Source organism: Triplophysa rosa, linkage group LG25 (assembly GCF_024868665.1).
Source record: "Triplophysa rosa linkage group LG25, Trosa_1v2, whole genome shotgun sequence".
Classification (NCBI taxonomy): Eukaryota; Metazoa; Chordata; class Actinopteri; order Cypriniformes; family Nemacheilidae; genus Triplophysa; species Triplophysa rosa.
This window is the reverse complement of record NC_079914.1, coordinates 10,080,071-10,093,526: the sequence shown is the minus strand read 5'-3', so window position 1 is coordinate 10,093,526 and position 13,456 is coordinate 10,080,071. Positions and strand designations below refer to the sequence as shown.

Below are 13,456 nucleotides of genomic sequence, written 5' to 3'. Positions count from 1 at the left end.
CACAAGGACTGGTTTGTGCTTTTGAATTTTGGCCTCTTTGAGCTTGTTATACTGCGTTAGTTTAGACGATTATTAAGTAATTTAAAAGTCCAAAAACAGGTTTCAATCCTTTTCTGAGATTAATGGTTTATGGTTTTAGCGCACCCTGGTGGTAATAGTGTGAATTGCCTCTACCTTGCTGTAGCGCTCCATCAATTTTTAGTATTTTTTCATTAAATGTATCCTAGTTTATTGCAGTTTAGCTTTTTCTTAAAACATATAAAGCACATTAGATATAGATTATATTATATTAAAGCATTTTTTATTTTTAAAGTAGTTTTTTCAAATAATGTACAGTAGCAGTACAAGTGCACGTTCTGCTTGCAAGAATAATTATAGATCCCACAAGAATGTTGTATCAATAGCAATTGTTTGTAACCCAGCTATTTGTTAACTAATTTTAAAAATAAGCTGTGGATCTGTAAATTCTTTAGCTTACAAAATGACACAAGCACACAAAAGCCTCTTTTCTTTCGCTTTGGCAGAGCTTTCCTTTTTCTGGCACACATGCCTTCGACAAATTGGACCAAAAGTAAACACGATTATGTAAACGCATTACTAAATCAAATTATGTACTTTTCCAAAAGCTCCTTTGTTTGGCTCGATTATTCTCCTATAATGCGGTGCTCATAGTGGCAGTGTTGCGTTATGAACATATTTTGAAGTGGGTGCATTGGTAAGTAGATGCTTTTTTCACAGAACACACCTGTGCAATATTTATTCTCTAAAAAGCCCTTGAAGTGGAATCAAATGAATTAGATTATAAGCTATATATCTTATATTATAGTGATATAATTTATTGTGTTTATTATAAACAAATCTTACTCTCTCAACTAACAACTTACAGATGCAAAACTGTGGACTCCTGGATTGAAAAGCAGATTTTCCAGCCCAACAATGGTTCAAGAGATATGCGTTTTTCTGTTTTCCCTGACAGCTCTTGGTGTACTTTACATTATGAACAATGTTCCGGCATTTCAAGAGTGAGTATGCCTGTTTTTAGATTACTTAAATAATTTTGCCCATAAATGAATGTAAATCTCGCTGTGTGTGTTTACTCTTGTTCAAAACACTTGACAATGGTGCTGATCATTTCAAGCACAACAACTATGGTCCCATAATTGTGTTTTACCACATACTGCTGATCTTAAAAGGGGTAGTTCGCTAAAAAGAAAACTAAAGTATATCATTTACTGATTAACCCTCATAACACTTCAAACATTCCATGCAATACAAAATATCTTGATATTGCTCTATTTGATACACAATGAAAGTTATATACAATGAAATTGTATAACATCTTTTGATTAGAGTTTATATTTAGGGGTGAACTATCCCTTTAAAGATGATCTGTTTCTTTTTTCTTCCACATGAGGGCAGTGAAAGCATTTTGTATTATTGACTTAATAAAAGTCTTTGTGTTGATGTACGTTTTATTGTTATAAACAATAGCTTTCTTATTATTGTGTAAATTACAGCACGAGAAAAAAAAACATTGCAATCATAACAATACTCAAATGATGTAGGAGTTCAAAACCAGTTCAAGCCAAGAAAAGTTTGGCAGACACACCCGTGTGCATATTGTTGGCTATGAACAGATGACATTTGACTGCCTGATATTAGAAATACAATTTCAAACATTTTTATTTGGAGCTTTAGATATTGTTTAGGATGCAGTTCAGAACTTGGTCCTCGTTCATAAAAAGTGAAATATTATAGTCAGTCATGAATAATTCTTTAGTGAATATAGTCTACTCGAAAGTATCCTATGGATTGATATTATTTGACTTTTGGTGTTAAACATTTGTTAGCAGATCGTTTGAATTTGAATAATTCATAGAAAACAAGCAGAAACTAAAAGTCATGGAAATCTGCAAACTTCTTTAATCAGGTTAACATGTATTAAAACATTGTACATCCCAATATGTATTCCCATGCAGTTCTAAAACAGCTACGCCCTTCACCGTGGGCTGTGTATATATCTCAAGTTAAAAATAAGAGATGTTTCCTGTCTGAATAGCTCCACTCACAGTCGTAATTACGTCGGCACATATCACGTGCTCCCATCTTTGCTGCTGGTGCTCTGGGTGTTGGAATAATTACAGTTCTCCCTGCCAACCCATTCATCTCTGCTCATTTATGATACAGGGAAGAGGATCCTTTCTCTCTCTTTCGCTCTCTCTCTCTCACACACGCACGGTGGATAGTAATTTGGGAAGAAACATTTTGAATTTTTAGTGCCATGGAATGCCAAGTGCCAAGAGCGCTAGAAATGTCCAAGATAAACAAGTGCATACTTTTAATTAGATTAGATTAGATAGATAGATAGATAGATAGATAGATAGATAGATAGATAGGTAGGTAGGTAGAGAGAGAGAGAGAGAGAGAGAGAGAGAGAGAGAGAGAGAGAGAGAGAGAGAGAGACAGACAGACAGACAGACAGACAGACGGAGATAGATAGATAGATAGATAGATAGATAGCCTAATTTTACGTTGACTTAGGTTAATGTTTGTCTATTTTTTTCTTCAGGCCAGTGGTTATTCTTGAAGTTGGGGTGGCTGTTCTTGTGGCGGTGTTCATTTTGGTCTACGCTGCTACCCGCTGCGATCCTCCCAAAGATCCTTTGTTTTATGGTATGAGCTCCACATTTAATTTAGATCCAAATCAATAATAAAATTAAACACGATATCGGAAACACAAACAAGTTTTAAAATTCTTACCGCAGTGAGGTCACAAACTTGTTCACTGACTGAATGCGAATGTAACTTAACCCCATTTGGATCAATGAAAATCTCGCGCTTACATTTCACTGGCACCGATTGGATCTTTACATTTACTTGGCTCGCTGTATGGTCACAATAGAAAGTATGTTAGCTTTTTTCGGGCTGGAATTCAGTGTTTAAAGATAAAGGGGGAAAGTTAGCGAAAGGTGGCGGTGTCATGGAACACAATGTCGTTCTGGGATATCAGAGACAATCATTCCACTATCGCACCTGTAATGCAGGTAAGCCAAACCAAGACCCATGTGGATTAAAAGGGTTCGAGGAGAAAGCAAAGCTAAGAGTCACACGATGACTATCACGACAGAAGACAATATCTTGTCTGGCAATCCAGCCATGAAATTGGATATAAGAATAATGTTTGGCTATACAATATAAAACATGTCTTTACTTATACGTCCTCGTTTTCTGCACAATAAGCCCTGAAGCTTTAAAAGCAAAACTTTCAGCAACAAAATAAACATACGGTATGTGGCCCAAACTTAACTTCCGGTAGACCTGAAATTTTATATTAATCTAAATTAAATGAAAAAGAAATAGTTATTTTACAACCAAACACAGACCATTAACTTGCGGCCAGGCGTGTGCGTCGATGAAACTGTATTTTAATACACCATTCAATTATTCACACTCTCGCGCGCACAAACACACATGTTTTTTTTTTTGAAAATCTGCACTGCTTTACTGTGTTCCCAGCACATTTTCAGTTTTTTTACTTTGATTGTTTTAGATTTGTGAAGAATGTGAGTAACTGATGACAATCATTTTGTGGTCGAACTGCTTTAAATCCACCGGACAATGTCTGAGCTCCAAGCTGTGACATTTACAGTCATTATTTTTTGCCTCCATGCTTAAGAATGGTCTTTCTTTATGTCTCCTGCCACTCATTATGCGTCACCTGGGCACTTAGGAAATGCCACATGGGGTATTCTTCTTTCTCGCAAAGTGCCCTTTTGGCACAGCCGTGCTTCACACCGGAAAAATACTCAACACGAGGCTCCCAATATAAATCTCTTGTTCACACCTTTGCTAGCAGACATCATTATCCTCTTCCACCTTGCCAGAAATCAATAGCTGGTAAGAGTGAAATCTTTTTAATATAGAGAGTAGAAAAGGCAGTTAACTCTTGATAGGGCAGTTCAGTGCTCCCAACATCTTATTATTGAGGTTTTTCTTTGTGCCGTGCATTAAGGCTTAGAGCTAAAGCCAAAAACATTTCAATTCAGCCTTTCGAAAGTGCCAATAAATCCGAACTCTTAATCCCATTGGGGACAGATGCCTTTTCTTGTAAAACCTGCAATTAAAATGGAACGAAGTGATTGAAAATTGCTCTTTTATTATAAAGCCGTCTGTCATTTTCCCAAGGAAAATATTCTATTGTTTGATATTAGAGCGGTTATTATGATCACATGCTTCTTAATGCATACTCTTTGGCAGAACTGATTGTGATTTAGATCAATCTCTAGCAAAGTACACAATACACTATGTTATTGCATACACAAAAATGTAACAAAATATTAAATTATGCAGCATTAAGTAAGAATTTAACTAAAGAATGACATGCTTTGTTATCATTCATTGTCGCATTAGTACATTGTCCATTTACAATAACGCTATTGATATTGTGTATACTTTATTACTTCTTCTCTTCAGTTTTTGCAGAATTTTCCTTCACTTGTATCATTGACCTCACAAGCGCTTTGGAATATGACGGCTTCATCTCTGGGTTTATGGAGTTCTATCAGAAAACCGTCAGTATTGCAAAGTTGATGATGTCATCGATTACTGGTCTCTCTCTCAATCTGACCCTGTCTGGTGCTGGTTTTGTTGGTTCTCCAGGGCGAGCCGTATCTCGGTACACCGTATGCCACCATGATGTGTTACTGGGATGGTATCGTGCACTTTATCATTTACCTGATGCTGGTGCACCGCATCTCAAACAGGTCTGAGTTATTTACTTGGGAAAACAAGAACAATAAACTAAACTAAAGGACACGACCAAACGTCTTAAACAATACAAGGCACAAAACTCACAAACCACGAACAGGGCAAGGAACAGGAACACGGGTGAGAGCACGAACATGAACACAAACAATGCAGAACAACGCAACGTAGACACAACGTAATACACGAGCACAAGACAAAGAAACAAGAGGGTATATATAGGGAAGACAAATGAGGGATAATTACACGGGGCAGGTGTGGGACATTAAACACTCAGGGAAAGATCACAAGGAAACGAGAGGAATGGGGCCAATGACAAGACACTGGAGAGAACGTATATTATTGTCAAACGGACAACAATATGTTTCTCTCCACACATAACCAAAGACTTTGTCATGGCTCTGCTACAGGACCAAGAAAAACATGACTAAGGAAGCAGAGCCATGACAGAAGCCCCCCCTTTAATGAGCACCTCCAGGTGCTCACCAAGGGGTAGACGGACAAGACAAGGCAGACTGAGACAAAGACAAGAACAGACAAAACATGGAAAACAAAATCAGTGGAAGACAAGACAAAATCACAATGGGATTGGGGTGAGACAATAAAAACAACAAACATGGGAGGGGGGGAGGGGCCAAACCAGAGCCCATAGGGGGCAGTCCATGGGGGTGGGGAGAAGTCCCAGTCCCCGGCTGCACCTGAGGGTGCGTAGTCCAAAGGGATTTAGGAGGAGTCCTGGGGAGGACAGTCCTTGACCCTGGGGGTCTCCCCGGGGCCGGATTGGCTGCCGGACTAGGGACCGGCTGGAAGACCGGCTGGAAGGCCGGCTGGACAGGGCTTGACGCCGGCTGGATCGCCGGACTGGACGCCGGCTGGATCGCCGGACTGGATGCCGGCTGGATCGCCGGCCTGGACACAAGACTAGACACAAGACTGGACACCGGACTGGACGCCGGCTGGATCGCCGGACTGGACGCCGGCTGCACCGGACTGGACGCCGGCTGGACCCCCGGACTGGATGCCGGCTGCACCGGATTGGATGCCGGCTACACCGGACTGGATGCCGGCTGGACAGCACGCCGGCTGCACCGGACTGGACGCCGGCTGCACCGGACTGGACAGGACATCGGCAGCACCACCGGACTGGACGCCGGCAGCACCGCCAGCTGCACCGGCGTGGACGCTCCTCCGCTGCGCCTCTCCCTCCTTCTCCGCACCACCGGATCCATAGCCGACTTTGGCGAATCCGTGGGGACCGGAGGGAGTCCCGTAGCGGAGGAATTAGCAGACGTCATCCCCGGATCCCCTCCCTCCCGCTCGCTACCGGCGCCACCAGAGTGAACGGAGACCGTGGAGCTCAAGCCGAAGGGTACCGAGTCCCCTCGGGCAGCGGCAGTCAGGTCAAGGCCCTCCGGCGTGATCGACCGCGAGGTGGAAGTCCCACGTGGAACCCCACCCCTGGGATCGTCCCGGTTGGCCACGAACCTGACCATTGCCGCGAACCCTAGGGGACCCAGCAGCCTCTTCTCAGACGGGGTGAGGCGCTGAGTGAGGCAGCAGTTGAAGATAGTCTTCAACTCTGCCTCGTTGAACTCAGCCCTCTCAGCCACCGCCGAGAATGCCCTGGCGAACTCCCGATTCCCGTAGATCCCCTGGCGGAAACCTAGCAGCAAGCGGGCTTGAGCGGACCGTGAGGACAACGCCGTGCCGTCCATCTTGCTGCCCGCTGGGTTCTGAATGGGCTCGTGTATTCTGTCACGGACTGGCAGAAGAACCCAAGCGCAGGCAGGCAGTGAAGGGGTTAACAGATATATTTATTATACAAAAAACAAAAACAGAACAAAAACACCCACAATGGGGGAAAACAGAACTAAGAAATATAAAACAAAAGACTTCCCACGGGGGGGCAAAATGAAAACAAGAACAATAAACTAAACTAAAGGACACACGACCAAACGTCTTAAATAATACAAGGCACAAAACTCACAAACCACGAACAGGGCAAGGAACAGGAACACGGGTGAGAGCACGAACATGAACACAAACACAATGCAGAACAACACAATGCAGAACAACACAATGCAGAACAACACAATGCAGAACAACACAATGCAGAACAACACAATGCAGAACAACACAACGCAGACACAACGTAATACACGAGCACAAGACAAAGAAACAAGAGGGTATATATAGGGAAGACAAACGAGGGATAATTACACGGGGCAGGTGTGGGACATTAAACACTCAGGGAAAGATCACAAGGAAACGAGAGGAATGGGGTCAATGACAAGACACTGGAGAGAACGTATATTATTGTCAAACGGACAACAATATGTTTCTCTCCACACATAACCAAAGACTTTGTCATGGCTCTGCTACAGGACCAAGAAAAACATGACTAAGGAAGCAGAGCCATGACAAATCCTTTACCATCTGGCTGACACCACATGAGACCAACTGTAAAAAAACACTAAAGAAAAGTGATCTGAACGGGTTACGGTGACACTATCTGGGACGAACATGACATGACATTTTGTCAGTACTTGGTGTTGTGTTTTAAAGAAGGAAGATGTTCCCGTGTGTGTGAAATGCGTGTGTGCTATCATGCCAGGAAACAGTACCGCACATTGGGACTCTTTTGGTCTGGATCGCTGTGTGCCAACATGATTGTGTTTGTTCCAGGAATAGTCGCTGGTGAGTCAATACAGCCACAGGACATCAGTTTTCATGGTCCTTTCTATATTCTGTACATATAGAAACAAATGGCTGAACATTATGTAACATGCTTCTTGTTGCTATGGCATATGTAATTGCAGGTAAATATGGCTCAGAGATTCGTCCTGCCTTCTGGCTGAACATGCCCTTCTTACTGGTGCCCATATGGGGAGCGGTGTCCCTGTTCTCCAGGCCGAGGGACGTCCCACTTATGGTCACATACAAGGTGAAAAGCCAACATGACATCGCTGACCTTGTTCAGAAGAATATGTTCTTTAGCATTTGTAACACCACTGGTGCTTGTATCCATCAGGCTGAACGTGAACAGAAAAAGGCTTTGATCTGGCGCCCAGTGGACCTGTTCTTTGTGATTTACGTAGTGGCTGCGATGGGCTTTAGTCTCTTTAGAGGACTGGTAAGACTTACACCTACAAAAACAAATTATATTAAAAAGCACCACGGTTTAACAATACAAATGTTGTTTTTTTACATGAACCCGTCCCGCTAGCTCGGCATTGTGTTAACAATGACAAAAATGTACATTTATTAGAAAAAAGTATATGAAGTCCCACCCCTAACCTACTAAAACATATGAGATTGTACAAATTCATACAAATTAGACGTCTTGTAAAATAGTTACACGTTGCTGTAAGATTGTGTGGCTTCTTTTTTATTCATCCAGGCAGTTCTTGATTGCCCGCTGGAAATCCTCGACAGATATGTGATCGAGTATGAACCGTATCTGAAGGATCCTGTGGGCTTCCCCAAAGTTATGGTGAGTGCGCATGTTCACATCTGATGCACAATCACATTCAATCAGATCTACACAAATACATTCAGACAGATCTGCTCTTGGCAATCCCAAAGCATGCTCTGCTTCTTAACATCTTAAACTTTTTTGCATTAACCTTCTATAAATGTGTTAAATAGGCTGCATTACGATTTAAACGGACAGTTCATCATCATGTCATTCAAACCTCCAACTCCAGCGTTATGGACGTGACATTTTGCATTATGGACGTGACATAAAAACGCTCATTGAATGTATTTGTTGTTATTACCAATATACTGAACCATTTGTTTATATTTCACTAAACCCTTGATACAGTTTAAGCATCAGAAAAAATGTCAGACTATGAACAAATTATATCTTAAAAAAGGCAAATAAACGTGCGTTATGGATGTGACAAAAGAAGGACATTTTGGGAGGCGACAAATTCTGTTGGATTTCTGAGAATAAAAATGCATTAACCTGAAGTAATAATACCCAATGAATGGAGAAGGGATGCCTCTTTATAGAACATCAAATAGTTACTTTATTTTAATGTTCATGTGCCCATTTATGAGGAATATGGATCGTTATGAATGTGACAATCCTGAAAATGGCACTTACCTGACTATGCAAAATAATGCGCTAAAAATAAAACAAATGCTCTAAAAACTTGAAGAGAGACCTCACATGGGTATTTGAACCACTAAATGGTGATGATTGGTAAAAACATGATTTTTTTCATGGTAAGGCTGACATTTTCATGCAATTTCTTCTGTGGAACACAAAAGAAGAAATTTTGAGAATTGTCTCTGTGGTTTTGTGTCCCACAATGGAAGTCAATGGGAGCCAGTGTTGGTTGGTTACCAGTGTTCTTCAAAATATCTTTTTTTGTGTTCTGCAGAAGAAAAATGTTTCAAATTTGGGTGAACGGTCCCTTTAAGCCTCTCTTTAGCTAGATCATCACAATAAGAGACTTCCAGTCCTGGTTGGCATACTGTCACCTTTAGCCGTCAAAGAATCCACCCCGTCCCAAGCTACCATTAAGTACCTTTGTTTTTGTTTGGATTGGGGTCTTAGCTCGGTCAATAGGTTATCAAAAAGTCCTTGTTCTAGCTGGAGACCGGCCACAATGGCAGCGCATCGATCAAGCTGGAGATGTGCTGCGAGAACTTGATAAGCTAATCCCACCCATGAGCCCTTGCTGAGCCCCTCCATCAGCCCTGAACAAGGTGGTGTCGTGTGTGACATGTGTGGCAATGTGATTGATAAGGAGCGATGACACACCAACACGCCTGTTTGAGAACAAAGACACGGATCGACCAGAAATAATACATTTTTAATTATTTGTCTGAATTGAATAAAAATGTAAATATATAATTGCCCATATTTGAAACTAGAATCTAAGTGTGTGTGTGAGAGAGAGTTTAGTATTTTTAGAGCACAGCCATACAGCGTCATCGAAGGTGATAACAAGAATTCACAGCACGAGAACATCAGGTTCCGTGTCCCTTCTTATTCATCATCATTCATCTGAAACTCAGTCAAGTATAAGAAATTCTCCAACGGTGTATCTCCATTACTGCGCGAGAAATGACTTTCAGGCCATGAGGAAAGTCACCACGTGCCTCGCAACACAAACAGGCACCGCTAAGCATCTAATCGCAGGTAATTCTTTCAAACGTTTGTGTTTTATGTCACAATAATGTGCAAATAACTGGATGCGCTCAGCGTGATCTGTATTCAGAGTGAGTTGCATCAAAGTTGCCCTTGAGAATGAAGTTGGACCGCATTCATTTGCCATCAGAGGACTAGCGTGCAGAGTCAGGACAGGTACTGCTGTCACTCGGATGGAAATAATGGTTGTGTGATGTCATTTGTGTCATCTCCAGATGTTGTTGATGCTATTCCATGCGCTTCCAATGCTGGGTTGTTTTGCGTATGGGTTATGCACACCTGGATGCACCTGGACGGTGTTTTTTGCAGGTGCCGTTTTACAGGTGAGGCTTGGAATTGTGTCATATATGAAATAAAATCTACTTTTAATCCAAGTTGCTTTTGTTAATGATAGGAGTGTGTACTGTAACAAAGTTTGCTTTATGGAGAGTAAAACAGATGATAAGAGAAAATTCTTATTATACATTGACCCGTGCCATCTTCAGTATATAGACCAGAATGTTATTGCTCAGAGGTTACTCATTCATAGCTGATGTTTCTCCTAAAATTGCTTAGGACAAAAAAAAAAAAGAAACGAATGAGACAAATACATGAAGAGTATGGCGGTGTGAAATGTACTGTATGTAGATTGTAGAGGTAAAATAATCTGGATTTGAATTCAATTGTATGAGAAATGTTTGAGTTCATGTTGAGATCTTCAATAATATTGACTTTTGATTGCAGACTTGACAAATCTGAGCTCAGTTTGTGACATTTAGATCTCTTCTGAAACTCTAATGGAGACATTAGAGAAAATATCTGAGACGCAGGAAACTTAAGCAAGTTTACATAGCCTCTCTATTTATTCTCATTGATGTGTAGAAGAAATAACTGAGTGATTTTTCTCTTTTATGGAATAGAGACTTTTTTTTTACAAAAGTTTGATAAAATGTTGATGATCACCTTCAGGTTAAAAGTGGGATAGAATTTATTAGCATGAGTCAATTCAATGCTTTAACACATTGTGTATTCGTTTTCCAACAAGTACCATTTTTATTCCACACCCACGGTTTCATTTTTGTCGAGTTGAAATTAGGCATTTCCTGTAACTGTGTGCTGATGTTTTAGAAACAGCCTGCCGAACAATTCCAGGATCAAAGTCATGGTGTGAGCGCGCTCATCATCTAGTACTCCTTTAATACTCAGTATGAGTCCAGAGCAATCAGCATTTCTTATCAAAGACCTCCAGTAGAACAGGACATCACTGCTGTTTCTCTGTGGCCTTCAATGCTCAGAATGAACATTTAAATGAACATTAAATGTAGTCTGTTCCTCTTTACCTGAAGTCCCGAACAATGTTTCACGACCTTCGGATGACATAAACAACACTGTTCCAGTGCTGGTCGACAAGAACTGTCTGTTTCAAACGTTTAAACAAAATACAACTAACAGGATATTTATAACCAATTTAAAATGTTAAAGAAATATCTTTAAGATTTAATTATATTTGTAAGAATAAAAAATTCTAATAATAAATAAACACTGAAACCAGAAGTGCTTCTGGACCAGTGTTTACATCTTGCAAAGTGGTCTATAGAGTCCTTGTGTTCCATCATTTATATAATAATTATGTTATAATGTTACGAAACAACAAAAAATTGTGAATTATTTGAATATATATGCTACGGTTTTCTTTGGGCTTTCCATGTTGTTGCTTTCCCGGTTGTTATCACATAATAAAAGCGATACCACCATTAATGCCACCGAATAACATTGTAAACAAGATTACTTTTTGTACTTTTATCTGTATTAACAGTGCCAGTGGTCTCATATCGGAGCATCTCTGCACCCACGTACTGCGGAAACGTACAGAATTCCTGCCACGGCCCTGCCGCCCGTCCTCCTCCTAAACCTGCCGTATGCTGTGGGTCCCGTGCTGCTCGCTCTGCGCTGCCAACGACAGCCGGAGTATTTTCTTTCCCTTGCACCCATGGGTCAAACTAACAATAAGAAGAAATTAAGATAAATTACACTTTCAGGCTTTAGAATGATTTAAAAATATACAGTAAGTATGACGTAATATGACTTAAGACAACGTAAAGATAAGTACTTACATTAAACTGCAGTTTTATGTCTCAAACAGAGATGGCGATAGAGAGGCAAACATTATGGATTACAGCATTAAATGTATAGTACACATAGGACTTGACGTTCAGTATAAAAAACGAAGTACATGCAGTGAGTTTCTGATAATGTGGTTATTATTTAAGTTATAAAAATACATCTTTTAAACCTCTTTTGTGTCAGTTGCCAGAGTTATGGTTGTTAGTAAGTTCTTCACGAGAAACAACTTTAAATTGTACAAGGCAGAGATCATTAAACCATAACTCACTCTCCTCCTGCCTGCAGAAAACAGTATATTTAATAATGTGTTTATCTGACCTCAGTCATCCTTTCTGAAAATGCGACCTGCAACAAATATAGCTCCCTTATTCCTGTGTGTCTTCCTAGTCTTCCGCTGGCTCAAGACAGATGCCATCGTGACATTAAAACTGTAATAAATGTCAAAAGATTCTCTAAAGTTTGCTTTTTGTGTATCACGACATATGGTGAATAATTGTCTGGTCTCATGGGTTATAAATAATTATCTGAACAACAGCTTCATGTGGATATCTCACAGGCACATGACCAAGTCAGCAGGGAGGAGTTCTACTAACCACTAACCTTAAAAGGCACATTTGCTCAGCACCTTTTTTTAATGCTGATTAGGAGCAATGCGTGTTCTTCTTGCACACACAGCGCTGTGTGGCGTCTTTCAAATCAAATCAAATCTGCCCTTTCAAAGCTGCTGGAAAGTTACACAAGAAGCCCAGGAGAACATTTTTATGACCATCTATATATCACAGTGTTTATGTTTCACATCTTATTTTACTATATTGAGTGAAATAACACAAGTGCTCTAAAATATTTACACATTTGACGCACTGATGTAAACAGTGTATTTTAAGTATGACGAGTATTTAGTGCGTGTAGATCTTTTAAAGTATTTGAGAATTATTCAACAGCAGATTCTGATCACACCAAAAGTTTATAAAATTAATAAAAAAGCGTTGGAGAATGCGGGCATCGATCCCGCTACCTCTCGCATGCTAAGCGAGCGCTCTACCATCTGAGCTAATTCCCCATCCGGTTTACGCAAGCGACTACTTACGTAAAATACGTAGCGCTTCTAACATACCATAACCTGATCTAATTTGTTTTTTGTTGTTGTTTCATTTCGTTTTGCTAAATTCTTGTTTAACAAAATTAACAATTTCTTGAAATACATTTTACTCGTTTATCAAGATCACAATCTTCCCTTACGAAAATCAACCATTAGGTTAATGTCGTTCTCGTGTTTTTATTATAAAACTATAGTTGAAACCATGGTCACGGTATTGAAACCACGTTTTGTTTTAACAAAAACCATAATAAAGTAATGTTCAGGATTTTATAGCAAAGCAAGTTCGCATTGGAAATGCGGCGTGACGTTCCCTCTAACGTTACATT

General features: G+C 40.4%; 1 protein-coding gene and 1 non-coding gene across 2 annotated transcripts; one reads left to right on the top strand and one right to left on the bottom strand.

Moving 5' to 3' along the window:
• The first annotated feature begins 631 nt into the window (after positions 1 to 631).
• tm6sf2b (transmembrane 6 superfamily member 2b) lies at positions 632 to 13,258 on the top strand. The gene is made up of 11 exons (XM_057325965.1): positions 632 to 715; positions 887 to 1,022; positions 2,570 to 2,673; positions 4,474 to 4,571; positions 4,660 to 4,763; positions 7,379 to 7,461; positions 7,584 to 7,708; positions 7,796 to 7,897; positions 8,165 to 8,257; positions 10,144 to 10,251; positions 11,724 to 13,258. Exons 2-11 carry the CDS (start codon positions 937 to 939, stop codon positions 11,931 to 11,933), a joined length of 1,113 nt encoding a protein of 370 aa, XP_057181948.1. The 5' UTR covers positions 632 to 715; positions 887 to 936; the 3' UTR covers positions 11,934 to 13,258.
• On the bottom strand, positions 13,019 to 13,091 carry trnaa-agc (transfer RNA alanine (anticodon AGC)). The gene has a single exon. It is a non-coding gene; the product is annotated as a tRNA-Ala (tRNA).
• Positions 13,259 to 13,456: the final 198 nt, after the last annotated feature.